Here is a 27,049-nt window from a genome sequence, read left to right as displayed (position 1 = left end):
CACAGATAACAAAACTACGTAGTATTTCACACTTTTATCCAGCAAAAAAATTGGTGCTAAAAATAACACTTTTGAAAACAATGTTCCTAAGGCAAATATCGTATGATAAACTCAACATTTACCTTACCTTATCCATAAGTTTCAAGGACAAAAACATGAACGATCAACAAAAAAGCATTTTCCTTAAAAGGATTTCATATTTTTGTCCACAACTGTATATCAATGAAAGAACGAAATCTAGACTTTTCTTAAGAAATTTCCTAATTGTTCTTCGCCCATTTCGTTCCTTTTATCTTCTTTTATGCCTGCTGCTTGTGAATTACCGTCGGGGGAACTCTCCTTACTGCAAGTACTTTGCCAGGTACTGCGTCCAGCGATATTTGGTGAGGGATTCTCGATTTGTGTTTTAAGTCTCATTAAACGGTATTGATACATGTGATCTTTTTAATTAATAGTTTTAGAATGTGTTATAGAACAAAATGCGCCGCTTTCTACTATTCCTTTTCGCATTACAAAGCGGAAAATATATAATTCCATAAAAAAATTTAACGTCAATTTTCTGTTTGTTTTTCCGCTTAGTTCCCCACGTTTCCAGGGCTTAAGCAGCGCGACAATTTGGCAGGAGAACTTTTGAATGTAAATTTACATAAAACCCTCGTGCAGCGAAAATCGCTATTAAGAAATATTCCAGGGACTATTTCTGGTATTGAACACAAAGGATTTCGCCTATTTCTCGGTGGGTCGCATCTCCACCCGGGACATCATAATGTATAATTGCAGTTTAAATTTACGTACCACAGCAATTCGATCTGTAACACTTCCTGCAACTTAAATATGGCAATAATCGCCCAAGGAATGCCTGCATGCAGGCAATAAATTCAATCCAAGAAATGGGGAATTATTGGACGTGCAGCTGCTTTTCTTCAGAATATGATGCTTGGAATTTGTGCCTGGTATGATGGTTGAGATTTTTCCCCCTCGAGTATCCAGAGCAGAAAATACGTTCAAGAAATTGAAGACTACAGCAAAAAGCGAATCGCTGCTGAATGTTATATGAATTTTGATGGCGATTGTGAATTAAAATTAATCAGTGAGCTGATTTTAGAAGATGTAATAAAAGGGGTTCAACAAAATCTAATAAAGGAGGACGTCAGAAGCAAAGATCCATTGTGTTCACCATCGACTACAATACAATAATAGGAAAGGGTAATTTATTTTTGGTTATAAGGAGAGGGGTTTACCTTCGAACTTCCCTGACGGAATATGTCTAAATAGGAATAGTCGAACCTGAAATGCTAAACATAATTGCTATATTCTGATAAATTATAAGAATTGTCTATCATTGTGTACAAACGATCTTAATGGTTAATTAACATAAACCCAGGCCTAATATCGACTACGTTAAGGTAAACAGGGAAAAGTTTCTTGAGTTCGCGAGGCCTGAATAGGAGGTTCGAACACAAAGCATTTTGCTTGCCTAGAAATGTTTAATTTAATAAACTTTCCCCCTGCTTCAACATAAAAGCCTTCGGCGTTTGTTATTGACAGCCGAACAAAGTTTACTTATTAGAGGGTACGAGTGTCAAGGCTTATGAGTTTTTGATCGGAAATGGGACCTAATACTACGGTATGATCAAGTCAAATTTCCAAATACTCTAAATTCAAATAGAGGCTCATGATTTGCGAAAAATTTTTGCTTATTCTGTAAGCGGAAAAAATACACTCAAAATGGTAATTTTCCAGGCAGGAACTCTCCTAACCTTTTCCCACAGATAGTTTTCAAATTGTCTCTGAAAAATTAAATTTTGCTGATCGAACAGGGTTTTATTCAACTAGGTCAGCTCAAAATTTTTCTAATTTCAACCCAACTTGGGGCACCCATTTACCACAAAATGGAATGACGTAATGAATGCAATTCGTGGGTTTGGCACAACTCCCCGAGTCATTAATTAAAAATTTGGATCTAATTTAAGCTCTCCCCTCTTCGATATCGAGTTAATTGGTAATAGATCTTGAGTTTAAAAAAATATTTGTCGGGCTGAGGTTAATTTAGGAAATGTCCAGTTTTCCTTATGAAGTGCAGAAACAGGAAGATACTCTTGGATAAAAAAAAAATCATGTAGATCCAAATATTTGCTAGTTGGAGTCAGTCGGCAGAGGAAGCGTAAAGAAGTCATTGAACAAAAGCTGCACCAGAAAAGAGTTGTTGTTGCGAAAATTGCTATTATGACACAGTGTGTCTGAAATTAAATAGGTAGTAGATTTTCATTACGCGAAGGCACGATTCACATGTACATTTAAGGAGAGTAACGACTATTTCTCTATCATCCATGGAGATCAGTCCAATGCTGTAGACATTATTAAAGATCTGATTTAAAAATAAATATATTGAATCCGAGTAGCGTAACATGGAATGAAATTTAAAATAAGCAACATAATTTTTTATTATTGTTACTAGAGCATGCACTAAGTATAGTTAAAAAAGTAACTTCAGAGTGGCCAAATTGGGCCTGCTATAATAATACGATGAATTGTAAAGTATCTTTAATAAAACGGTATATCTGGCGAAAATTTTGCAAGACAAAGAAAATCTTCAACATAAAATCAGCTAATAGCAGAAAAAAACTTAGTCATTCATACAGGGAATAACAAAAATACGAACTTTCATTCAGGAACCCCGCACCATTTTTAATATTTCCTCACATTAAAAAAAGATCCCGCTTACGCCAAAATACGCCAATTTATGTAATAACTATTAGTTCCAAAATTGGTGAAAATCGATAACAATGTTTAGCAATTATTTCGAACAAACAATATTAATTTGAGAACTTTGGCGCCCTGCAGGAGGAAAACAGAGCAACACTGGATATAGGTAAGTTCTCCTAGAACGCTTTATTTTTTATCAACCATTGCACAGATATTTCAGGAACACTCTGTATCGCTCGCAAAACAGTTCCCTAACGTACTCCCTCGCATGACTCTCGTGCGTACATTTCAAGTTGGTGCGTTAAGAGTAATTTTACTGCCTTGTTATACAAACAACTATTAACGCACACGATTGCCGACCACTTTTTGTGAGCGGAATTACTGTTACTCTATTGTCTAATTTAGTTGTTGGTTTCATTGCGGAAGTTCATATATTTTTATTAAACTTCGTTCAATGAGTTATTACATACATTGTTAACTCCCTCGAGATCCTTTACTCTGACTTCATAAGTATTTCTCGAGAAGGCTCTAGTTGGGGCTCTAAAGTATCAGGCGTGGAAATAAATATTTGTTGAATTCGCATTTTTTTACCTCTAGTTTAGCAGTTTTAACACGTACAGTTATTCTAAATTTCATTGTAGATCCCTCGTTTTCTCAACGTCATTTAACTAGTCTTGTTTACATTTCATCAGCCAATTGTTCCCTCTAGTTTTAGTTGTCTATTTAGTTGTGATGTCTTACCATTTCATTTGCGGTCACAAAGTCATTTACTTGCTGCTTTAATTAGTTTAAATAAATTTGTCTTCTCGTTTTGTTCTTCAGATGCCCGTACTGAACCGTTAATCATTTTAAGTCATGTCAACTTCAACGGTTTGACGTTGCCCTTCTTCTCTATTTTGTTACACTTTCTCGATTGGCTCAATTTTCATGTTCTCTCTGCTTTCCGGCTTTGTGAGAAAAAGAACGAAACGTTTCATTTCGGTCAGATGAATCGAGTTAACGTACTGGTCGTATCGTTGTTGAATTTTTATTGTTTGGTGAATTTTTTTCTCAGGCCTGAACTTCATGCTTCATCTCGTTGGCTTCTTGCCGGCAATTCGATTTTTCTCGTGGTCTTTTGATTTATTAACTGACCGGACTGTTTCAGTTGTTCAGACCATTTTAAATTCTTGACACGATCTGTTTTCACCTTATGTTTTGTCTTTTCTTGATTATTCACTTCGTGGGATTCGAAAGCAGCTCAATACATCGCTTTTTTGATTGCTATTTTCGTATGAGTCGAGAAAACGGGGAGGAACAGCCTGTAAATTTCCACATCAGGAGAAAAAAGCCCTGAAAAGGTATGATATGGCTTTCAGTAATAATTAAATTTGATAATTTGAAATTCCCAGATTGTTTCATTTGTTTGATTTATTTTATTTCATTCGTTTTTTCGCTTCTTGACTTATGCTTGTTTGGAACAATGTTCTGGGGAAGTAAAATAAAGACTGTATACGTTTACTGTCTTTAATTAATTTGGCCAACGCCTTCAAGAAGTTTTCCTTCCTAGAGTCATTTGCGGACAATAAAAGCAGTGTTCCTTTTGCCAACTATCTGGGAGTCCATTATTCTGGACTAACTACTTACTATTATACTACTTACCACCTATCTATGCCCTCCATTGTCCTAGACTTGATTTCATTCTCGTTTCTGGTATTAGGCCATCCAGCAGTGGAGTAAGACAAATTTGTGGTTTTTAAAACTAACTTACCAACGTCGAGGCATGTAATAGAGATGAGTAAATAGCAATTATTCATTGTTTCATTTCCACCTAAATCTCAGAGCTTTATTGTCCTTGATAACTACGAACTGAAAAAAGCTCTGACTTACACCTTTGGGATATTTCTGATTTATCCATCAAAATCAATGGCGCTTAACCGACCCCACTTTCCGAGCCTATTGAACGGGGCATTACTTTGAATTTTCCAGGTCAGTAAACAGTTCTTTCCAGGAAATGCTTTATTTGGCATTGTCATTGTGGTTCTTTTTTTTTAATTTAAATTAGTTTGTTGTTGCCTAAAAAATTAAAGAATTATTTGAGAAGTTAAAAAATGGTCAAATGTGAAACTAGTTCGTCAAATTTTATATCATTGGATGTGTGTAAAAAATAAATGTTTGATAAAAACCGCTCAATATCTCAGAAAACGTCAAACGCAGATTAATAAAATTTGAAAATTAAGGTTCTTAATTACTACCGATCTATTTAAGGTGAAGAGATAGTATTTTTGGGCGATTCTAAATTGTATTTTCTAGGAATCATTTCATTTACCTCATATACCATATCTCACATTTTTACAAGTTTGTGCATATTTTACAGTTTTTAAGATAATTGTGCATAAAATTTTCTATTTTTCACGCTTTCAGTGGCTTCAATTCGTCAACGGTTTAAGATAAAACAGTGCAGTTTGTGTTAACTCAGTTTTGAAATATCTACAAACTGGCATGAATTCTGATATTTTCAAAAATTTTTAAAAAAATTCTAAAGATTCATAAATTTTGACAATTTCAGTGGTAGATTTTTTAAGACTTTGTTGCTGGTGCTTGTCAAAATTGAAAAATTTCCTATTTTTAATTTACTGTTGCTTTATTGGAAAAATGGTACAAAAATCGATGAGAGTAAAAATTCTCAAAATTTTAGTTCAATGATATTTTCTACAGGAAGTGGCATCTCGTCTAAGTCTGGAAATTTTTTATTTGTTTTATTTAAAGTGTTTTTGTTGCACTGCTTTTGAAATGGAGAAACCGTCAAAACGAAATTTCATTTCTTTCACTTTCTCTTTAATGGAGAACTAGTCAGATTACATGGTTTTCCCAATCAATAAGAAGTGGATGAAAGAAAAAATGCTGATAATTACAGTGAAAATTTAATAGCAACTAGAATTGCGACTAGATGGTATTGTAGCTTTTTTTTTATAGCATTGAAAAGACTATTTTCTCTCCCTGGAGGTGTGTAATGGCGAAACCGTAAAACTGCTTTTTTGTCCCAGTTTATAGGAAACGGGCTGAATCCTGAAAGCTTTAGGTTTCAACCGAAGTCTTTTAGTAGGGGTCGCAGCTCATCAAAACTTCGAAATTAGTTAAGTTTTTATTCTTTTTTAGTTGAAACCTTTTTTGTTTTTCATTGATCCTGAATGGAGAAACCGTCAAAATATCGATATTTTAGTTAGAAATTTGACTTAAGCTAGAGAATTTTCAGTTTCTGGATCGCGGTATAATCAATTCTAATGCATGGGAAATAGCTTTAACCCCCCCGATTATAGGTTTTGGAAATGGGCTCTTAAACGATTTGGTATATCCAAAAGGGGCCCTACTACCCATTTAATAACCTTCAATTTATTTAAGCTCACAGATTTCACCCAAACTCAAATTATACTGGAAAATATATGTATTTAACTTTCACCCATACATGCAAAGTTCTAGATACGAAATTTCAGAAATCGATGTGAAGACAGACCTCTTTAGCTCTGCTTTTTAATTGAAAACTTTTAATTTGTAATGATTGTTAATTTTTGCTTGGGTAATCTTTAAATCAAATTAAGATCAATTTGGAACACTTCTTTGAAACTCTAAATGAGTTATTCAAAAGAATTTTTTAAGGGTTTGAACAGAGATTTCGTAGCATTATTAATGGCAATTTTTTTTCCAGAGGTGATAAAGCTTTGTCACATTGCCACATATGGCTCTATTCAGACCAACAGAAACTCCATTACAATTGCCTTCAGCGACTAAAACACGGAACCTATTAGCTTTTAAATTGCACTGCCAAAGTCAGGCGTAAATTGAGTTATTATTTCAATCCAAGTATCTTTTCAATTTGCGGTTTTAATAAATACCCCTGATAATTTCACAATAGTAATCGATTTCTACGTCATAAATCAATATAATTTTTTCTTTTATTTCAGATTACTCATACGAAAAGATGCCGGGAAGAAATTTCACTCAGTCCTAATTGCTAACGCTCTTTCAAGAATGAATACCGTTTAATTCCATCCAACGGAGTTACTATGCTTTGGCCGAGGTACTCTTGACACGCGGACCAAATTCAGAAATTAAATGGGTGATACTATGTCAATGATAGACAACAACCATAAGTTAACGTCCAGTGATCTACTGGATAAAATTGGAAACAACCATTGTTCGTTGGTGTCCAATTCGAGGAAGCCAATACGGTTGAAGAATATAATCAGCAAGTCTGAAGCGTTTGATTCCCTCCATGTCAGGAAATGTGAGGTGAGTTTTCAATACATTAATGTCAAAAAAATCTGTAATGAGAATTTAGATACACGCTTGACGTGAAATTATTCAAAAACTCTATGGGCAGATCTCAAACTTTTCCATTTTTTTTCCACCATTCATTTTTTAACTTCGTTAATTTATCCATTTTTGTATTAGCAAAATTCCCTCGTGCATTACCTCTGTTTTTAGTTTTCCTGCACATTATAAAACTATTTACCGCATATTTTTAATTAATTAGTAATTTTCTAATAAAATAATTCAAAATTAATCTCGCTAATGTTCCCAAGTCTTAATTGAAAAATACAGAAAGCCCGTTAATGTTCCGAACTTCAACCTTTTCCCCTATAAAGGAATAAATAATTAGATAAACTGTCAGGTTTATGTTTTTGAAGCATATGAATTTTGGCGAAGCCGAAGGGTAGCTGAAGTACTGGAAAGTTGCAGGTCAAGTGAATAATGACCTAAAATAGGTTGATTCGTTACAATGCAAAATACGATATTATTTAGGTATCACAACATCCGATTTTAGTCGAGTTTGCTTTAACATGCATTTTAAAACCATTCTAAAATACCTTGCAAGCTTGGGAATCCGCTGAATCAGTTGAATAAAAATGATTGAAAACATTTGAAGCTTTTTTTCAAATAAAAACTACCTTTTTTGGGTTCTGCTGTTTAGCGTGGTATGTGGAATTTCATGCCTGACTTTCTTCCCCAAAAAAAGAGTACAATATTGTTTTTACTGTTGGTCTAAAATGGCGATTTATACAGGGTTCGCTTTTAGGAGCTGATATAATCCGTACATGGAAAATTACAAGTTTACTGCAATTTTGAAGTTTATATTTTTGTTTCATGGAACAAAATCTGATATTATAAAAATATTTTCAACCTGATATGACTTCTGGTTAAGCCAGAAACCGATCCTTACTTCATTTTTTTTATAGAACATGACAGTTTTATTAATGAAATGTTTTTTGTGCCAAAAATAAGCATAAATTTCATAATACACTGATTTTTAACTGTTTTTAATTTATTTTGATTTTTACGACTTTTTCGACACTTCTAGAGCTCTACTAAAACTCAATTATTTACAAAACTATTGTATTTGACATAAATTGATTAAATAAATTGTAAAATACTGAAAAATTAACAGATTTTTACAAACAATTAAAGAATTAAGAAAGATATTTGAAAAAGTGTGTGAAAATAATTATTGAAATTTAGATTTTTAAATTAAAAAAACTTTTTATTTAACAGCACCCTACGATTATTTTTGCACCATTAAATTGGTAAAAAAAATGAACAAATATGATATACATCATAAGTATAAAAAATGAATAGTTTTTGAGTTAATTGAAAAAAACTATAAACTAACTTATATGGCATAGAAAATAGATACATCAGATTATTTTTGCATGATCAAGTTACTTAAGGTTTATTTTGATTCTTTGTTTTTTTTTTAATTCATAATGAGTCATTTTTGAGTAGGAGTTTTTTTTTCCACGAAATAAAAATGCAAACTTCAAAAATACAATAAAGACGTAATTTTCCATATATGGATTGTGTGAGCTCCCAAAGGCAAACCCTGTATAACTAGTTGTATCGTAGCCTAACTGTGGATATATACGTTTAATCCTTAATTGGATGGCTTTGGTCCTTTTGCAAAAGCCTAAAGGCCTAAATATCATTTCCTTTTCAAGCTACAATTTCATACAACGAATCTATCGAGAAGACACAGTAATCGGTTTGCAATTTAAGTGACCAAAATTGAATCACTGACAACTCTGCACTAAACGAGCCAAATAAGCACATATTTGTGCCCGACAGGTGGTATGATTGTTCTATGGAAAAAGATTGTTTTGGTGGGAAAATTAAACCGTTTTGTCTGTTCACATCTGATATACATCGGGAAAAACGCTCATCAGAGCGAAATGTTTCCAATCAACACGTTTTGCAGCTGGGAATACATGCATACCCATTAAAAAATTAATGGGTTGCATATGGAAATTTCTCATTGTCCATTTGAGTCTGATTGTTAGGATAATTCTAAATAAAAATAATAATACTTCAATAAAATTAAATAAAATTTATATCGAGTTAATCTTCTGTAGCAGCTCTATGAGGAAGCACAAGCAGGGGTCTGATCTCTTTTAGTTTCTAAGATACGGGAAATATAAACACTCTTATCTCAATATTATAAATGGTGCGTTTTTACCCACGGGTCTATTATCTTTTTTTTTTATTATAATATTGTGCAGAGTACCATCACTCCCTGAAATATCCTTATGATGATGTGTTACACCCTGTATAGTGAGGGCCATGCAAATGAAATAGATTCAGTACTTCAATTAACGTGCGCATTTAATTTAAAAAACTTGAGATGCATCAATTATCTCTCTTTATTATTATTATTTAAAAGCTCTGGAAGGGAATTCAATTCTGAAATAAAGTAAATTTTTCTTCATCAAATTTCTTACCATTAAGGAACATGACAAAGTCAAACAATTGCAAAGAGATGTTAATAAGAGACGTAATATAGTCCCAAATTTTAAGGACCAGTCCATTCAGCGATTTACCATAAGAAAAACATTTCGTGATTGTACAAAAATGAAGTTCATCAAAACATTATTAAATCAAAACCAATTTTGGCCCTGTACAAAATCTCTCAATTTGTCTGGAAATTTAACTTTCGTTGTCTGTTAATATTTTTTACATTTTTACGAATATCGACCTTCATACTATTTACGTGGCAGATAATATTAGGTGTACAACTTTGCTTCCGCCGTTTTTTTTCCGAATTTCGCGATTTTATTGTAAAAAACTAATTATACCTTTAGGATCCAAAGTATTGTCCATCGCTGGCCACTACTTTCTCCCATCTTTCGGGCAGCATACGAATCCCGTGTTGAAAAAATTGGACATCTTTTGAAGCGATCCACGATTCTATCCAATTTCTTACTTCTTCATAAGACCGGAAGTGTTGGTCAGCTAGCCCATGTGCCATGGATCGAAACAAGTGATAATCAGAAGGAGCTAGGTCAGGAGAATATGGCGGGTGGGGTAGGACTTCCCATTTCAATGTTTCCAAGTATTTCTTGACCACTTGCGCAACATGGGGTCGAGCATTATCGTGCTGCAAAATCACTTTATCATGTCTCTCGTTGTATTGCAGCCGTTTCTTTTTCAATGCTCGGCTCAAACGCATTAATTGGGTTCGATAAAGAGCACCTGTGATTGTTTCAGTTGGTTGTAACAGCTCATAATATATTACGCCGAGTTGATCCCACCAAATACAGAGCATGATTTTGGAACCATGAATAGACGGTTTGGCCGTCGACGTGGAAGCATGGCCGGGATATCCCCAAGTCTTTTTGCGTTTGGGATTATCGTAATGAACCCATTTCTCGTCCCCAGTCACAATACGATGCAGAAATCCCTTCCGTCTTTGCCTTGCAAGCAACTGTTCACAAGCGAACAGACGCCTGTCAATATCTCTTGGTTTCAACTCGTACGGCACCCAATATCCTTGCTTCTGAATCATTCCCATGTCTTTGAGGCGTTTTGAGATTGTTTGTTGAGTCACTCCCAATGATTGTGCCAATTCTTGTTGACTTTGACACGAGTCTTCGTCAAGTAATGCTTCCAAGTTCGCATCTTGGAAAACCTTCTTTCTTCCACCGCTATGTTGGTCTTCGACGTGAAAATCACCGTTCTTGAAGCGCTGAAACCACTCACGACATGTCCTTTCACTAATAGTGGCTTCCCCATAAGTATCTGAGAGCATTCGATGAGCCTCAGCAGCAGATTTCTTCATATTGAAGCAGAAAAGTAAAACCTCCCGCAAATGACGAGAATTTGGCTCGTACACTGACATTTTCAATTGCGAATAACTTTATGATGAAGACACAAATAGACTAATATTTTTATGAGGTTATGTTAACAGGTGCCCAAGGCTCCTGCATGCCCACATGGGGTTATTTATTTCGATCATTACTTACCGCTACATACATCTATTCAAAAACGGCGGAAGCAAAGTTGTACACCTAATATTATGGTTTTATACATCTTCTATGGGTATTATTTCCTGCTGTTCTGGCCTTCCTCTGGCACGCGCAACAAAACTAGCAGTGACAATATTTTACCTAATTTTGTCACCTCTCGCACTTAAAATATCATAATATTGTATGGCTATCTTCCAAATGATTTATTCTGACCTTTTTTGTAAGGCTGAGTTTGTAATATAAATTCTATTATATTTTGGGACTTCATTAGAGCTTCGGTTAATACATTTTGGACTTGGCTGTACTCCAATTAATTAATTTATTCTAGACTTTATTAAGTATGCAGCACTTTATTTGTCATCTGCTCTTGTTTTCTCGTAGCTTAAATGGAGTTATTTTTTGAATTTTGGACAACCCTTATGAATATCTTTTTTGTAATAAGGCACAGCTAGGACAGTTTATCTAGGTTTGATACTTGCTTTTAATTAATGATTATCTATGAATTTACAGCGCTTGTAAAAAGTATTGCAATACATTTATAACTTTCATACACCTGATATTTTTTAAAAATGCTTAAACACGTATAATTTTATTTAAAAAAAGCATTTAATGGAATATTTTCCATGTTTAAATTTTTCACTCCTATCCAGCTACTTCTACTAACTTTTTATTTTCAAATGGAAAGGTACCCATTGTAATGTATCAAATGAAAAGTAATTCAATAATGGATACAACGGTATACTCAGAATTAAAATTGAATCTACAGTTTCTTTTAAAAATAAAATTATTAGATACAAAATAAAGTTACTTACTATTATATCAAACAAAATTGAAATTCCTACAATAAATGCTCAAATTGGGCTCCAGTAACAATTTGGCAATGACTCATTCGTTTCTCGAACCCTTTTGTGCAATTATTCGGTGTTGCTTCTGTTATTATTATAATTCTAATTCTGTTTGAATTCCAAGACCTAAATCATTTAAATTTTGTGGTTAACTTTTTAAGTGACCACACAAAAAAAATCGAGGGGCATAAGATCTGGAGATCGTGACGGCCATTTTATTGCGCCTCTTCTATCGATGCATCTCCTAGGGAAAAGGTCATCAAGATACTCTCTCACAGTCATAGCATAATGTGGTGGTGTACCATCTTGTTGGAACCAAATATTATTGGCAACTTGTTTTCCATTTTCTCCAAGAAAAATTGCGGTGATTGATGGAACTATTTCGATTTGCAATAAGTATAAGTGTAATGCGTTGTTTAAGTTCCCCTCTGTGAAAAATGGACCGATGAACTGGTGGCCGATTATTACCCATCCATATATTGAGTTTTTACGGATGTTGTGTATGCAGAGTTTGCATCCAACGAGGATTATCTGTAGACCAGTAGCGACAATTATGCCGATAAATAGATCCATTTAAGCAAAATGTTGCTTCATCCGGAAATAAAATTCTAGAAAAGAACCTATTATCCTGAGTGCCGTTTTCTTGCATCAATTCACAAAATTCCATTCTGCGATCAAAAGCGTCATTCGTCAATTCTTGGTTAAGAGAAATTTTGTATGGATGAAATTTTTCCGTTTTAAAAGAGTGCTTAGTGATTTTGCAGATACGTTAAATTCATCGGCAAGTTTGCTAGTAGCCTGCATGGGATTTTCATCGATAGATAAAAAAATATCTAGTGCTTTATCGCCGCCAGTTGCTATTCGAGGTCTTTCACATTTATGAGGAGCTTTTAATCTTCCAGTTTATTGAAATTTTATATTAATCTGACAAACCACACTTCCATCAATAAGTCGCTCTGGATGTTCCTTATTAAATATGAGACACATCTCTTCGTAAGTTTTTTTGCGATCTCTATACCCGAAAAAGATTAATATTTCAATTTTTGCTTCGTAGATAAAGGATCCATTTTTATGATATTCTAACTGTGGTAGATGCCTAACAAATGAATTCAACTACTAATGAGTGCTACGAAACCCAAAATATTTTGTGTCTAAACAATTGTTTACACTGAAGATGATTTAGAATATCTATATCTTATTGTCATTTTTTGGCTTTCTTTCAAAGTGATATAAGAATGGATTGTCTATCTAGGAAGCAAAGATTAAAATTTTTAACATTTTTAGGGTATGGACTTTTTTCTATTTTTATTAAGGAAACTATAGATCCAATTTCAGTTTTGAGTATATCGTTGAATCCCTTATTAAATTACCTTTCATTTCATATACTTCAATGGGTACCTTTCCGTTTGAAAATAAAAAGGTAGCTGGGAAGTAGAAAGGAATGGGGGTGAAAAATTTGAATATCGAAAATAATATTCTTTTGATATACGTTAAATTGAATACGTTAAATGCCCTTTCTAAAATGAAATTGTAGGTTTTTAAGGATTTTTTTAATATCTGGTTTATGAAAGTTATAAACGTATTACAAACTTTTTACAGACGCTACAGCTTACAGCGCTGTACATTGATTTGAGGCAAATGGTGCAGTTGTTGTAGCATAAATGTTTTCATTTTTCAATCAAACTGTTTTAATTAATAGTAGGCGTAATATGCAGTTTCTCGTCCTTATCTTGGCACGAATTTGTAATATACTACTCTTATGTAGAATTACCAAGACTACTACTCCTACTAGATATGTTCCTAAGTAGAATTTTTGTAGTGGGAAAGTATAATGGAAAGATAACTTGAACTTCAATTATGAATTGTTAAAACTTTGATAATTACCAGTAAATAGCCAAGCTTAGTCCCACGACTATGAACTATAGAATCTGATAAATAATAATAAAATTTATCGATTGTAATTTAAGGTCCCTACTCCGTCGCATTTCAGTTCTCGAGCGAAAACGAAACATGGGGACAAAGTTGGCTTAAATTATTTTTCTGCTGGGAACATCGGAGTAATTAATTACGAGAAAACATAATTGATATAATAAGCGATATTGATCCATTTGTTAATTCCACAACCCAAATTTTACAGTTGGCTTGCCAACACGATTAACACCATTATATATTTCACCCCCACACTGCTCGATTGCCCGAATTAAAACCATAAAACCAAATCCAAGTTAGAGTTTTCCTCAACCTACAGTCTTTCAATTTCCGTAAATTGGTACACATCTCTAAATTCAGGCGATCTTTCAATGACGTAAAAGTGTCATTAGAAGGTCATTTCCCGATTGGATTTCTTCAGATTTCCCGACAAAGAAATACAAATTTATCTTGTGGCCCGCTGAGTTAACAACGGAAAATATGGGGGCTATAAGAAGGGCGCCAATCAATGGAGTACGAAAATAAAGGAGGAACATATTTATCAGCAAAACGAGCGTCGTGTCCCACGTTTCGCTTGACTGTTTCGGTAGCAAAATGATATAGGGTTGTGCGAACTTCCATTTATTAAGGGAAATTGTAAGCAAAAGCAAGTACTTTCCAAAGCGGTCAGCCAAGGGGAAATCTTTGATAATCCGCTGCTTTGTAGTTTTCCGAAATGCTTAGTGACCCTAATTCAGTCTGCAACTTGGAAACACAAACAGCAGTTAGATGAATCAATCATTTCTAAAAACTCCCGTCCAAACAATAACATTTTTAAGGCTGAAGAAACATCAGGTGCTTCGTATGCCACTCTCGTAAACTGCCTCGAAAATATGAAATATTTTTTATTGAAGGACACTTTTCAGGATCGCATATGTAAATAGCACCTTGGAATATTTTCCCATGGAAATCGGCTAGTTAGGGACCCTATATACAAGTTTAAAGTATTCTCTTTTGGGGCCATAAAAACGGAGCCGAGATTTATTTATTAGACGTTCACTTTACAGCGCAAAAGGGTGTCTTTTCTAAAGGAAAAACAAACTTAATCCTTACCCTTATGTTTTTGTTGGAACTTTCTTGGTCCTGGCAGATTTTCAACTGTGTTGCTCTATCACACACCTGAAAGTTCTTTGGGGGAAAAAAATTCAGAGATAAAGTGATGCCATTATTTGTGCCTTAAAATGTATGGAATCTACTGTCTCTTAGCAGCCTTATCGCTTTCCAATTTGTCAAGAATTTCATACATTCGTAAACACGAATAATGGGATCATTTTCTTTGCGAAGAACACACTTCAAGAGTTTTCTTTTCAGTGGGTTTTGAACAATTACGACTCAGTATTTTCTAACAAAAATTATTTTACATATTGCGGAAAATAACTCAAAATCAGCCATTATAAAAATCCACCTTTCATGCGTCTGCTGCTTTGTGAATAAACGGTCTCATAACGAAAGGGTGACGAGGCAATTTCAAGAGCTGTTGACCTACTCTGGCGGAGCTGGTAATCGGTTTCCATACAAAGTCTGATTTTTTTCTGAAAAGAACCGCAAAATTCGTTTAAAGATCCCATAGTATGCACGTAAGTTCTCATTGACATACACAATTTTTACTGCTCCCGCTCATCCAAATAAAATATAAACGTGGTACTAACTGATTTGATCCTCGACTCTACTGATTAGGTGGATTCGAAATAAACCATCATCATAAGAAGATTTTTATTCGATCGACCTTTTTGAATTTTTGGAGCAGTCTGAACATTCTCAAAGCGTGCCTGAAGCAATCACGTACTGCAACCTCAATTGGGATAATCCGAAGCAAACACTTTTCAATACCGACAACACTATAACCGTTTCAGAGCGAATAATGCTGTAGACAGCCTTTTGCACTGAGAGTCGATATGGGGCTCCAGTCAAATCTATCATCGATGCAAATCCGCAACATGGTGCCCTGCACCTATTGCCTGTGTTGTTAACCGTAGACAATAGGATCACTCAACATATGCCGTGCGGCTCTAAATTGTAACCCCCCTCCCCTCCTGTTAATTTTTAAAAAATGATTTTTTTTTTAATTCAAAAGAAACCTTAAACAGGATAAAAGAAATACTATCTTTTGAGGTTGGGTTATTTTTTTAAATGTTGCTTACCTCACCGGTACAGCAAAATGGCCGATCTTTTAAATTGAAACATGGGTCAAGTTATACCTCAAATTAAAAATATTTTGAAACGTCATTTATTGGTGTGTTGCGATTCAAAATTTATTGATTAGTTTTTGAGAAAAATAGGTATCAATTCGATAAAAAAATGCAATACAAACTCAGTTAACTCTTATGGCGACCGTGGTCGATAAAATGGATTACCATTTTCAATCATTAGCCCGGCGGTAAATCAAATTTTGAGCCACATATGCAAAATCATTCTGATATTTAATTAAGTACCTGCGCTCCGGACTTACATAATTTTAACCGCCTATTTTTTCAAACGCCCTGTATATTATTTGAGTAAAAAGGACATATGTAACTTTCTATTTGACCATTTATAGCAATCAACCTTAATAGAACCCTAATATTAAAACAAAAAATTCTTTGCGCCACTTGGGGAATATTTAATTTCAGATTTCTGCGCCAGTAAAGGTTAAATAGTATGCAACAATGAAAAAACTTGTTTGTTGATAGAAAATTGGTTTATTTTTGATTTAGTCCTCACAAATAGTCTTTGATTATTTTTATTTATGAATTAATTTTTTTTTAAATAAAGACTTGGCTGTGAGCACATAATGGAAAACGAACCAATTTCCTATCAGCAAACAAGTATTCATTATTTACCTGCTATTCGATAGATAAATCTAATTGATAGATTTTGAATCGAATACACAATTGAATGTAATTTTGAAAGATATTTAATTAGAGGTGTCAGTTCACCCATGTTTCAATTTAAAAAATCTGGTATTTGCCTTACTGGCGAGGTGAGAAAATTTAAAAAAATAACCAAACATCGAAAGATAATGTTTTTTCTCCTATTTAATGCTGCTTTTGAATTTTTGAAAAATAATAATTTATTAAAAAGTTAACGACAGGGACAATTTAGAACCGCACGGTATAATCCTAGAAAGTTCGCTCAGTCGTGGGGCTTTCATCTAGTCAGATCAAAGCAATGCCAATAGAACCCGAATAAGCTAAGGGTTCGATTTTATACCGGCATATGCAAGTTGAACTGAAACCCACCATTTCAAGGTTTTTCTGAGGAACGTTTTACTACTCAGAATACGGAATAGACTCTCAAGTGTATTTACAAGTCGGTCGCCCATTTGAATCACTCCTATCACTAAATCATATGCTAAAGTATCTAAAGTCGCTCCAGCGAATCCGCTAGGTAACATTCTTCAGGTATAAAAATAAGGTAGATCTGAGATTGTACCAAATAGTTATGGATGATCCTGCATAAACTTGCATTGTGTTATCTCTGTTAGTTCGATGAAGATGACTTATACTGCATTTGCAAGACTCCATGATCTTAAATGATACAGATTAGAGCGAACAACTGCAACTAAAAACATTCCTGTGAAATTCTAAAGAAGATGTGAACTTCAAATAAAATTTGCCAACATCAAGGCATGTGAAAGAGTGATCGATGTGTGTTGCCAAATAGAGAGAGACCTTTTGAAATTTTAGAAATTGCTGTGCATGTCATTGTAAAATTGCTCTAGATTTCTTTAAGTCTGTTTTTTGACTTTCTCCCTCTTTCGTTATTTATAGTTTTTTAGTTTTTATAGTTTTCTAAGACCCATTTGGGTTACCATCTTGCCGATTTTCATACTTTTAAGTATCAGCTAAATATAACGGCATATTGTGGAGCTAGAGAAACTTGTAGAAACTCGAAGAAAATTCCCCAATTATTGTCTAAAGTAGATATGTCTCATATACGCAGTTACTACTTACTTTCCTTTAGGTAAAATTATATTTTGCGTTCCTCTATAGGGGCCTATTTAGGGATGGTGCTTTGACTAAGCTAAGATCTAATTTTTATTGAGGAAAGGAAATCGTCGAAAATTCAGAATTTGATACGTGCCAGGTTTAAGGGGTGAAAAAGATGGATTTTTTTGTCATTTGAGGTAATTTGTATTGAAGACAGGTGATATTTTAGCTTGACGTTATTTCGAAGAGTTTGCATTACGGAAGCCAGAACAAAACGGCTCTCAAGGACGGATGCATTAATAGAAAGCGAAGACAATCAACAGAGATAGCTTAGATAATCAAACAAAACCTTAAAATAATTTGATCTTATTATCATGGTAATGAAGTTCTTGAACTGCCAAGCCAATTTTGCAGTTAATCATTTTTGTTGTGCGGTTGTAGTAATTACATTTACAATATTCCTTTATTGCTCGCAATAATTGTTTTCATATTAGATGAAACTTATTATTAGTATAACCTCGGATTTTCGAGATTTTAAGACGAGTGAGTAACAAAATGAAAAAATCCCAGCTTTTCAGAATAGGTGAAGATTAATATCCATAAATTTTATGTTAACTCATCAGAGATCTGAACCATGGAATTCCCTAATCGGCAACACATACAATTTTTCTGAAGTACTTTATTAAACATTATAAGATTTATGTCCAAGTAATCTGCACACATGCCCATGAAGCACGTTTCTAATTATTATTAAATTTTGGGCTTCCTCACTATAAACTTGAATTGATTACGAGCAGTTAGTAGACACCTTAGGTTTTAAGTTTCTGAAGTAACAATCTTAGCTGCAGCCGAACATTGAACCTACATATCCAGATGAAAACTTTTCAAGCGCCTTATTAAACACCTTTTAAATTCGGGAAAGTGGATATAAAGTGTAAGGGAAGGGAATGTTAGTTAGGCGGGTTTTTGACTCTCACTGGCAGACGACAAAAATATGGTTTTAAGTCAAAACATTCGATCCTTCCTAAATTTTCCAATACAAATATTTATTTTTTGGTTTTTTGATTAGAAATTTCGGAACTAAGTACCTCATTAAGCGGGGGCTATCACATACAGAATCACATGAGCTGTTATCTTACAACCTACATTTCTTGTTATACAAGAAGTCATGTGACGATATGTGTACTCGTGATTTTGTTTTCTTGCTTAAATCGAACATCACGTCATAGATAGCACATGAATTTTGTTATCATTAATGTTATTAAACTTGATAAAATTTCAGAAGCTCAATTAAGCTTTATTTTTTTAATGTTTCATCAGTATATAACAACTGTCTAGACCAGCAATATCCCGCAAAAAGTCTTTGAGGATAAACACATTTTGGTGGGAAATTGCGCAAACTTTCTTACACAATAGATTTTGTATAATGCAGTATGTCCAAGATAAGGATGTGCAGCATGGGGATCTCGTAAACGATAATAGATACAGTGGAGGCGAAATATTGATTGATCACTACTCAACATATCACCCTTTATCTCTTTCATTGGCCTTAATACATTACTGTTATTTCCTCTAAGATAGCACACCAGCACGTAATGCAAGAAATTTGCAGGGATATCTATTAAATAGATTTCCTGCAAGATAGATAAGCACCCCCTCAGAATGTCCTTGGCCAGCCCGTTCGCCGGACATTACCCCATTTGATTATTTCCTTTGGAGCTACGTCACAGATCACGTTTGTTGACTTACCTTTGAAATGGAAGAAGTGTGAAGGAGGGTTCTTAAAACTTTGGAAACTACTACAGTAAATATGTCCCTGAAAATCTCAGCTGCAACATGCAAGAGATGTGGATGTTGGTGTTCAGTTGATGATCATTCTTGAGTACCGAAATATCATAGCATCACACCAAGACTGTCATGCTGAGACATAAAAAACTTCAATGGACGAGTAACAGGGACTTTTTAAGCGGAAAATTTAATTTTTTTCTAAATAACAGAAAAATTGAAAATAATTTTATAGATCTATTTGCCCCTTAAACTATTCTCTTGAATGCGCAACGTTTCTCCCACTTAACCAATCTGTATCTATTACCCTTAACGAGATCCATACGCTGTTTTCAATAAAATTACCGAGGTGGAAATGTTGCAAGATGGAATGCTTCTGAATAAATATTAATGGTAGACATATTACCAAATATGGCATAATTGCATAGAATTTGACAGGAAAATATTTGACGTAACATGAATACAATAATTGAATTACGACATTTTAAACAAAATAATGCTGCCATGTTGCCAGATGTGGAGAGATTTATCCCAGTAACTGGATGACCAGAATAGTTTGTATTATTTCTTGAAATGAGTTTTAGATATTTTGCGCATTCATTTGCGTTTACCCTATCAATTCCCCCGTTGAAATGAACTGCTACAGCCACACCCCTGACATCCTGCTATTGTAATTTGCGGTTTCTCTCCACCTTGTTTCGATCCGGTATTTTCTCTCCTGTTTGTGGTAAACCTAGAAAGTGAAATCCACTTATTAATGACGAAATTCCAAAATAAACTGTAAACGATTCCCTTGGGAATCCATCTGACTTTATTTACGACAGTCCATACACCGGCACGTGACTTGTATTTATATTGCATGAGTAAGGTTAACAAAGTTCTGCGAAAGATGATTTAAACAAATGATTGTTCCAAGTGTGAGGTGCGGTATGTTCAGGTACTATAATAAATTGTTAAAATATGTAACAATGGTAGTTATTCTATCTAATGGAATAAAATCATCTTTGATCCATGGTTGAGCTCCATGAATTTGGTGATTGCTTAAGGAACAAAAATTTTTCGAAAATTTTTAAAATTTGAGGATCACCTCTTTTTTTGACAAATTTCTTACCAATGATTTTCCAAATTTGGTTCTTGATGCCTCAAGAATTTGTGGATCAATTGACGATGGCTTTAAAAAAGTTGAATCATCAGCGAAAGCTTAATGCACAATTTGATGTCCAGTCTCTAGTTGCATCATCACTAGCTACTTCATTGCAGAAGATTCATAGGATTAGACCGGAGATGGAGTTTTGCGGAACTCCTGCCGCTAAATATTTCCCTATCTTTCACTTAAAATAGTATAATACAAATTATGTAACTACTCACTTTGTGTGACTTTTTAGGACAGCTGAGGTCTTAGTCCAGAGTGCTCAGTTAGAATCCAAACTGATTTTCATGAATCGCAGTTCGTTTATGAAATTCTTTACTATTTTATCGCTATTACCCTGTAGGTTTTTCTTTTCTACTGAAAGTGAGATGCCTCTGAATTTTTATTTTTTTTTCCACAGGGTGATATATTTTTGAGGTCAGGCTCCATGTTTTACGATTTCATTAACCTGAGTAGTCCTTAACTCTCTCCAAATTCAGCTCAAGACTTCGCCTTGTCCGCTAAAAACTGGCACTGTAGGAAGTCGCGTACTGCATTTGTAGCATAAATAACTATTTATCCCCTTCAAAGTTTTAACGATTTATTCCCCTTAAATGAGGATAAAGAATTGCATAATAATTCTCATACAAGTATGGTCTTTCATTGTAAACGATCTGTTTTTGAATTGTCTCGTGATCGTGATTGTCTTAATCTCCAAGAATTTTTACCGAGCTTATCACTAAAATACGATAACGAAGACCAAACACATATATATCCTCCGATAGTCTCCGGTTTCCTCCTCGTTGCTCAGATGGTGTGTATGACTAATTTTGTTTACACATACTGTATAAAAGCTTTGCATGGCGGTTTAAATCAATCTTATCGATATTGTCTTCGTGGTGAAAAGACCGGACTTTCGGCGTCGTGTTCAGCCCTCAAGTAATTGGCTCATATTCAAGTTCGTGCATATTTTGAAGTTGAACAAAAGTTATAATGGAGGACATACTGGCTTGTGCGAATAATAGGAAAAACAAAGGGCGAGCCCTTTGTATGAAAAATCACGCTAATCGCGAATCGGACCTGTATGACACGTTGAACAATAGGGTTGATAATGTAAGTGCTTTATATATTTTTTAAATTTTTATCGTGAGTTAATTAAACGGGACCTTGGTCGCTATTTTAAACTCGAAGGGTATGAACATTTAACTTATTAATTATTGAGATTATGATCCCTTAACTACCGAGAAATATGTTTCGGTCCCCAGTAAAGCAAGAAGAGGAATCATTTTTGACGTTTTACTTGGGCTGCTTTAAAAATTCCAAAAATTATTATTTCTTTTTTTTTGGGGAGGAAAGGAAAACCGACATCGAAATCAGAAATTCTGCAGTTGCAAATTTACGAAATAAATAAATTTCGAATAAGTAAAAAACGGTTTCACGTTTCCTTATAATTATGTTCGAGAGCTTAATAAATGAAAAAGGGAAATTTGTAGAATTTTTAAGCTTTTTTGTAGCAAAATTATAAATATGTGTAAGAAAAAGGAATGTAAATATTGGCGGTTAAGAAAGACTATAAAATGAAAATTTTAAAGTGAATAATTTGCTTTGCTGTAATTCTACAAACTGTTCTTAGTATAATAATTATTAACTAGTTACGCATTTTTAGCGTTCTTCTCTTACTGGTTTTAACGTTGTATGAATGGTAATAACCCCATTAAAGGGAAAAAAAATATGCTAGAGAAAACCGTAACATGATGTTGTTGCTTTAGATTCGAATCATCAATTTTATTGTATTTAAAAGTAAAATTATTTGCATCTATGTGGGCGCAACTACAATCTCGAAATTGGATTTCTCATTTAGATCTACATGGTTGCGCCAACGTCCGTTAGGTTGGCTGAAGCGAAGTTGATCTGACGTCGAAATATTAGTTAGGGCAGTGCAATTCTTTCGGTCATTTAAAAATTAGCTTGCCCACGAAAATGGACCCTGCTGTTTTTAACAGTAACTACTAAAGCTTTTTTGTAGATTTTTTTTCCTTTTTTTTTAGTATAGATTCGTAGTGTTTTAATTACTCCCAATATGTTATAAACGATTATTTTATATTATTTTATAGTTTTGCGAACGTGCTAAGAATTCAATACACTCTAGTGAATTATAGTTACCAACGACATACGAACCCATAGGATAGTGCGCCTTGTCGATACTTTTTTTCTGAAATTTACCCATTAAATCCACCAACATTGCCGGACTCTTTCAAATAATTACATTAGTGATTTTTTTGTTTCCCTTTGTATCAGAGGTATGAAAAAACAATCGATTTATGATGTTCTTGGTTGTAAATAAAGATACAGTGATCTTCTTCAATGCCGAATGGCTTCAAATGCCGATACCAATAATTAAATTGATAATCATTAAAAGAGGCGATCATTTGGGGCTATTAATAAACAATACACATGTAAAATAAGATATCTCTTTGAGTCAAAGCAATTTCATTTAATATGCTTCCGTGTTGGTTTGATATGAGCTTAACAAAGCTTTTACATTGTATCCTATTATGTATTTTATTTCTAAATAGCAAGTCAATTTCTGGAATATATGTATTAACATGAAAATATTTTTCTGATTTTGGCAAATAAAGCAAGAGTTTTACTCATCTAAACCGGTGACTAAGTGGGTTTATTCCGTAACTATTTATACAGATTTAACTCTCTCCACTGGGATCTCGGAAAATAGAGGAGATACGAAGAAATTTAAATGGGGACAAACATGTATAATTTAGCGCTTGACCAAATACCGTTTTTAAAACTTGAATTTTTCAAGTACTTCCGAAGATAGCTGAAAAAAAACTAAAAATTGGCGATTTCGTTTTTATTTTTTTACCGTTATTTAACAAGGAAGCTCAAAACCACAAGCACACTTTCATTACCCCTTTTTCTCAGCTACACGATGACGTTTTCAGATTTGCCATTCGACTCTTTTTCTGTCGAAAAAATTAATGTGGCGCTCTTAAGAAGAAATAAAGTTGAGGATGTTAGCCAAAAGACGAAACGTCGGATGGCAAATCTAACAACGTCGTATAGTGGAGAAAAAATGACAATGAAAGTGTGCTTGTGGTTTTGGGCTTCCTTGTCAAATAACGGTAAAAAAATAAAAACGAAATCTCCAATTTTTGTTTTTTTGGGCTGTCTTCGGAGGTACTTGGAAAATTAAAATTTTGTAAACGGCATTTGGTCAAGCGCTAAATTACGCAATTTAGTCCCTATTTAAACTTTTTCGTGTCTCCTTCAGTTTCCGAAATTCCACTGGTGAGGGTCGAATTTGAAATGCCCTATATAATGAAAGTAGCTGTTCTCATTTGGCAACTCGGGTAAAAAGTGACACCAGAACCAACAATAGTTGAAAAACTAGTCGTGCAAATACGGTCCGTAACGTGTATGAAATCAAATCTACCGGTTTTAGTTCTACCTTTTTGATTAAATTCTCTACGAAATAATGTATGAAACTCGTTTGAAAATACTATTTTGTTTAAATCATTGTGGTACCTCCTCCCGCTTAAGGGTGTACCAGTGGCTTGTGTCATTGTTAAAAATATTTGTGGGCAGTAATACAACTGACTTTGACGTACGTGCAATAGAACTTTTTTCGTGCCAGCATGCGGTAAAGTTGCTTTACCGCACACATTTACAAACTGAAGGTAATATTTTACATGCAGTTTACTCTGAGAGTCTGGAGTGATGGTTATCCGGGAACTTCGTTCAGACAACGGAATCAACCCCGTGTAGGAATGCGCCATTTTTTGCACTTAGTTAAATAACAATTGCATGTGCCCACCTAAACTATAAAATTTTTGAAATCATTTCTTTCAACAACCCTAATTTTAAATATAACTGGAACTTGTTAAATCACACTAGTTGTCTAAAGCCGGTTATCGAATCGAACCACAATTTCCAATATTTACGGCGTTAGGACTTCCCTACCAAGTCATTTAGTTTTAAAAGTGGACATTTCTCCAGGGCAACATGACAAACCCATTTCACTATTTACGACCCTTAAAAATTGTCAGGAACCCCACGAAGCAAACAGAAGCTCTTGAAAAATTAGTTTAACCCTTGACATATGGCGTTACGTGAGTATACGTTCTTCCACGTGGACAATACGTTAAAAAAGGTCATTTTGGTTGGTTTAATGAAGTCGGTAATTTATGTTTCTTTAAGGTAATAATGACTTAATCAATTTAGTGTTAATTACGATTATTAAAACCCTTGAAGCTAACACCAGATTAATTGAATTAGGGGGCGTAATTGAATATAAATTAATTATTTGCAGGGCTCTCGTTATGATGTTTTGGACGAGCTGTTTTAGTCAATTATCCTATTATATGCAACGAGCAAATATGCATAATTTCTTGTTTACCTTTTCATTTATTAAATTGTATTAATTAAAACGCGCTTTTGATTCAATATCATATTCCTGCTATGAGGAAACTGAATACTGTACGTACACACAATAAAATATCTTCTCTATAAATGAGGGAGCATAAAATTTTTGTGATCCCAATAAAGCCGTTTCGGCTCTAAAGTATTTTATAACATATTTTTAATTACCTAACTCAATTAATTTAGTGTTATGGTCTATAAAATTTATGTCTGCTTTTTCGTGCGTAATTAATTGCCTCTCTTGTATGAAATTTGAATGAGTACAGCAAACAGTTACGAAAATGGGTCAAAATGTAATTGATGCTGAATGACTCACAGGTTCACTTACCTCAAACTTTTACTATTATTTATGCTTGAGGCGTGATTATATTATGAATCATATGGGATAGTTCCTTTAACGGGGGATTTCCAATGATAGTTAGCGGGGTATGTTTAGCGAACAAATCTAGGCGTGTTATGTGTATTCAAATGTTAATTTATTATAGATGTAAGTGTGACAAAGAAAATGGTATCATCAGACACATTTTTTGAAAAATTTAAGTCGGTTTAAACTGCTCAAGTTTTATTTTTTTCAATTTAATTTATTATTTATTTTTATAATTATTTCCTTTATCATTTTTTTACATCATTTGTTTTTTTTGCGTAAACTTTCTTCTCCGATTACGAAAGCTGGGCCTCCCCCATTCCTATGTTATTCGGAAGGTTATACGTCGGTCTACAAATCGCATAGTAGAACTACAGTTTGATTTGGTAGAATACACAAGGTATCGTAAAGATAATTTAATTTTCGCTCTTTAGTATACAAAATTAAAGGTAATTCATATCTAGACTTATCATTCTATATCTTTATACTGTGATCTATAACCCGAAAAACTCTTGTTTCATTCAAAAAGGTGAATATGTCTAGGTTACTTGAACAAATATTTAAACATTTTTAGCCCAGATTTTCAAAAGAGAAAGTGTTTAGGCTTAATGAAAATTTAGGTTCCTTGTAAAGAGATTCTATATGAATATGTGTACTGCATCACTGAATAGCTTGTAATTCAATTTAGAAATGGTAGAATTCGTGCTTGATTTGGTAGAATTATACAATAAGCACAGTGGGATGCAAATTCATGAAAGACGCTCGAGTCTATAGGTGGATCGGGTTTAGATTTAACGTTTTCTTACAATTTAAAATACACAGGAGTGCTATAATCCAGATCTAGACTAATGGAAAATCTTGTTATGCTTGACGGGTGTATAAATACTAGAGTTTCAGGATGCCCCGAGGCTAGTTTCGTTGTCTGTGTAGGCCTCGTTGACTAAAAGCGAAACCGAGACATACACAGTGCCAATTTTGCGAGCCCCACCTTTGAGACTTCTGTTATTTTAAGCGATTCGCGGTCCGTTAAATTAAGACAAAGGCTCGAAATTTACAGAGCAAATATGCGAAAATACTTTATTAGAATGTATCCGTAAAACTATGTATATAGAAGGCTTCAAAAATCAGTTTAAAAAAATTTTCTTCGGGAAATGAGATGTTTTCTCGTAGTTTGCAATGTCTGGTAGCTAATACCTCTCTTTATAGATGCGCTTCCATCCTAAAATTTGAACTTGATATTCACGAATGCAACACTACCAAAAGGAGAGAGTTCAAAAATTAGTGGCACTCGTCAATTAATAAAACTTTCCAGATCTTGTAATTTTTAATAATTTTAACACTTTAACGGAAGGTAATCTTTTACTCCCTCATTCGCGTGAAGAATGGTGAACGTTTTATGCCTGTCGATATAAACAATCTGCCTTTTGTAAAAAATTAGGTCTCTAAACCAAAATTATTCTAAAGTCATGTGTGTACTTCTCTTACATTATCATTTTAGGTCTTTATTTTTATGTTGGTCTGTTCAGACTTTGGAACCGGTCCTTAAGTTTAATGAGGTCAGCATTGATTTGAGATTTATTGGGGATAATTTGTTGCTGCATATTTGATTTTTTACCCAGTGGATTCAGAGGAAA

The 27,049-nt window shown here is 33.9% G+C and overlaps 1 protein-coding gene across 3 annotated transcripts in view; it reads left to right on the top strand.

Annotated features, from left to right (window-relative positions):
- The window catches only part of Nos (Nitric oxide synthase), a 78,229-nt gene that overhangs the window by 4,002 nt on the left and 47,178 nt on the right, over positions 1–27,049 (top strand). For 2 of the 3 annotated variants that reach the window (XM_066392002.1, XM_066392004.1), the window contains exon 2: positions 6,648–6,975. In XM_066392002.1, coding sequence (XP_066248099.1) covers positions 6,799–6,975 — 177 coding nt within the window. In that variant the 5' untranslated portion in view covers positions 6,648–6,798. Of the gene's footprint in view, positions 1–6,647; positions 6,976–21,494; positions 21,728–27,049 lie in introns of those variants that run through there. The other variant, XM_066392003.1, reaches the window with a different exon arrangement.

This window comes from Euwallacea similis, chromosome 7 (genome assembly GCF_039881205.1).
Source record: "Euwallacea similis isolate ESF13 chromosome 7, ESF131.1, whole genome shotgun sequence".
NCBI classification, from domain to species: domain Eukaryota; kingdom Metazoa; phylum Arthropoda; class Insecta; order Coleoptera; family Curculionidae; genus Euwallacea; species Euwallacea similis.
This window is presented reverse-complemented; position numbering and strand designations above follow the sequence as displayed.